This window comes from Quercus robur, chromosome 1, assembly GCF_932294415.1.
Source record: "Quercus robur chromosome 1, dhQueRobu3.1, whole genome shotgun sequence".
NCBI classification, from domain to species: Eukaryota; Viridiplantae; Streptophyta; class Magnoliopsida; order Fagales; family Fagaceae; genus Quercus; species Quercus robur.
Window position 1 is genome coordinate 18,655,773 of NC_065534.1, and position 3,444 is coordinate 18,659,216.

A 3,444-nucleotide genomic window follows, 5' to 3' on the forward strand; every position below is an offset into this window, starting at 1 on the left:
TGACTGGTTGGCCAAAAGGATAGGTAGTGATTCCTTCACTATCCGTGGTGAAAGGATACAACAGACACATGAATGAGTTTCCTAAGATGACCCTGTCTGTTATATTCTTGACAAGAACAAAGGTGGTTTTGAAACACGCATTGTCTTGGCAAACCTGTGCTTCTGGGATTTTGAATTCAATCTGCATTTTCCCACCACTTGCAGAAGTTAACCTTTCTTTGGTTTTCTGGAAGTATTTAGAGGGGATGATTCCTTCTTGAATGCAGTTGAGATCAGCGCCTGAATCTATTAAGGCAATAACCTCGAATTGAAAATCCTTTATGACAATCTTGACTTTGGAATGCCATTTCTGAAAGTTAATTCTACTGATGGTTTGCAAGAACGATCCAGTGGATGGTTCGGGCTCCATATCTGCAGTAGGATTAACAGTTTCATCAACTTCATCATCAGAAGGGTTTTGTAATGAGATTCTGTCCTCATTGCCTTGATGAGAAGTAAACTCTAGGTTTTTGACTCTTAAATCCATGAGACCATGATCAACCCTAAGAGCATTCTCATTAAGGGTGTCAAATGCCAAATATTTGGCATTTGACACCCCAAACCCTTAAAAATCATTTCCATCAAACATTGTAAATGCCATAATTTTTGGCATTGATGAACAGTGCGATCTCAAATTTGAGACCGCACTGTTCACCAATTGTAAAAGTTATATTATTTTTTTATTCCGTGGGACCCGCTTACTTTTCTTCTTATATTTTTTCTTTCTGCTTTTCTTGGCTTTCTTCCGTCTCTCATTCTTGCTCTCCGACCGTATCTCTTTCCCTTTTCTTCATTCACCGGCATCCACAACTGAAAACCATGGTGGTAGTGGTTCGGCGAAACCGTGAAGAAGATGAGGTCGAGTTTGTGGTTTGTGGGTCTCTGCTGTTGATCGGGGTGGCTGGGTTACGGTGGTTCGGCAAGCATGGCTGGGTTTCGACAGGTGCGGCTGGGTTTGGGTGGGTTTTGTGATTTGATTTTGGGTGAGAAATTTCAAAAATATGCTCTTTCTAATTTTGGGTCTGTGATTTCTAACAGGGGTTTGTGATTTGTGGTGGTACTGGGTTTGATTGGTGGTTTTGATGTTAGTTTGTTGAGTTTTTGATTTGGTTTTGGGTGGTGGGAATCCCGATTTGCAGAGGTTGTGGGTGCCGCTGGTGATGGTGGGCTATGGCTGTGCTGTGGTGGTTTGTGGTTGGGTTTGTGGTGGTTGTTGGCTGCTGGGTGAGGTGGCTATTGGCTGTTGGGTGTGGTGGCTGTTGGGTTTTGTTATACCAGTGGTGGTGGTGGTGAGTGGATGTGGTAGTGGCGCCGGCGGTGCTGTGAGAAAGAGAGAGACAGAAGAGAGAGATAGAGGAGAGAGGAAAAATAAAAAATTATTGAAAAATAATAAAGAAACAATATTTAAATGAAATGATAAAAAAAATAGAAGTTTTGATATAGGTGGTATTGTAAAGTGGTGTGTTATATGTTATAAATATAGGTTTTGAGAGGGTAAATGCTAAATTTTTTAGAAGTCTTGATGAGAATGCTCTAAGGATGGTTAACTCCTGCTTAAGGTTTCTCATCTCTGTTTTGTGATCCTTAATCTCTTTTTAGAGATCTTGAATGGTCACTTTTTTCTTGGATTTAGTAAACCTATTGTAGATTTTTTCCAAGTCAACTTTGGGTTCCTGAAACCTAGGTTTGGATGTACTGCCTTCCTTGACTAGGGTTTTGTGGAACTCACTAAGTCTTTGAGATTTTTCTTCTGGATCCCTGATCTGTTCTATGAGATCTAGGAGCAGCTCTTCTTGCTTAGAAAGAACATGGATAGTTTTGTTTCTACAACAACTATCCTGACAGGCTAGGATTTCGTCTGTTTCACTAGAGGAACTGGAAGATACTCTAGAGGTTTCAGAAGATGTCCTAAACAACTGATGTTTCTCCTGGTCACTGGATTCACTGCTTAGGTGATCGAGTTCTAAGAGTTTGAAGATCTCATCCTTGTTGGTTTGGTCACTAATGAGTGTATTGATAAGGGTTTTGGCCTTAGCTTGACAATCTTTTTTGAAATGACCTTTCTTTCCACACTGATAGCACGTTCCTGATGCTTTAGGTGTGAATTTGCCTGTGGGTTGGGACCTAGATTGGGATCTGCCTTTCTTATAGAAATCATCAGTTTTGAACTTATGTTTCCTATAATGTTTAGAGGCAGGTTTCTTCCTATGAGATTTCTCAGAGGGTTCTTCACCTCTGTGTTTGGATTTCCTCTTGGGGATGATTGAAGGTAAGCCATATTGGGTACAAAAATTTCCTATTTCGTACTTGGTTTTGCTCTTGTTGGCCTGGCTCTGGATTTTAAGATCTCTACACATCTTCATCCCTTCATTTCGGATTGTGCTAGAGATGTCTCCATAGGTTAGGTTATCATAATCTATGACTCCTAAAGAGCTGGCAAGAGTTTCTTTGACCTTCTGTCCAAACAGTGTGGGTAAGCCATTGATGAACTTCTCCTTCCAAAATGGAGAGTTACAATCGCTTCTATGCATGACACGGGTGGTAAACACATCTTCATACCACCGGTATTCTCCAAGGTTCTTACATCTAAGGTTACTCAACTGGTCGTAAATCCTAGATGTGATATTGCTGGATTTACCTATGAAGTGTTTCATGATCGTGTAGATCAGGGGATTGACTCCATCGGGAACACCTCTTCCTATGCGTTCATCAAAGATAGGGTTCTCTTCCTCATCTTTTTGAACAGCATGCTTAATATCTTCCTTGGAAGCTGCTGTCATACAGTTGTTCCACCAATGCAACAGTTTCCCAGTAAATCCTAAAACAATGAGCTCTACAACCTCAGTATTCGGAATACCATCATTAAGATAGTTATTGGCTACCATGGTTATATGCTGGATTTTGTTTTGGATTTCTTGTTCAGTAAAGCCATCTATGTTCCATTCATAGAGCTTGCCACTGGATACTGTGAACTACATGGTTCTTTCCTCAAACTGGAGGTCAGGGGGTGTGGGTCTGGGGTACCAATTCTTGGTAAGGCTGGTTGGGGTTACCTTGGGTTGGTAAAGCCTATTCACCTGTAATCCTCGAAATTGGTCTTCTATTTGTTCTATCTCCTTTTCAGTTTCTGAGGAGGTTCTACTAGAACTGCTAGAAGCTGTATGGGCATGCAAGGTTTCTAGCCTTGAATCCCTGCTAGTTGATGTGGGATCTAGTGAAGGGGTGACTGGTTCCTTTTTCACGAGATCATTAAGCTTTTGAGCCACTATTTGTAAGGCCGTTTGGTCCTTAGGTTTGAGGCTAGCTTGTCTAGTTGTGGGGAGCTTGATTAAGGGTTTTTCTAGAGTCTGGATTGGTTTGTTAGGGTTTCCTGGTTGGAGGAGAACCTTGTTGTCAATCCTGTCT

At 41.3% G+C, this 3,444-nt stretch overlaps 1 protein-coding gene across 1 annotated transcript; it reads right to left on the minus strand.

Annotated features, from left to right (window-relative positions):
* Positions 1-1,634: 1,634 nt before the first annotated feature.
* LOC126727577 (uncharacterized) lies at positions 1,635-2,924 on the minus strand. Its single transcript, XM_050433372.1, has one exon. The coding sequence runs from the start codon at positions 2,922-2,924 to the stop codon at positions 1,635-1,637; it is 1,290 nt and encodes a 429-aa protein (XP_050289329.1).
* Between the last annotated feature and the right edge of the window lie 520 nt (positions 2,925-3,444).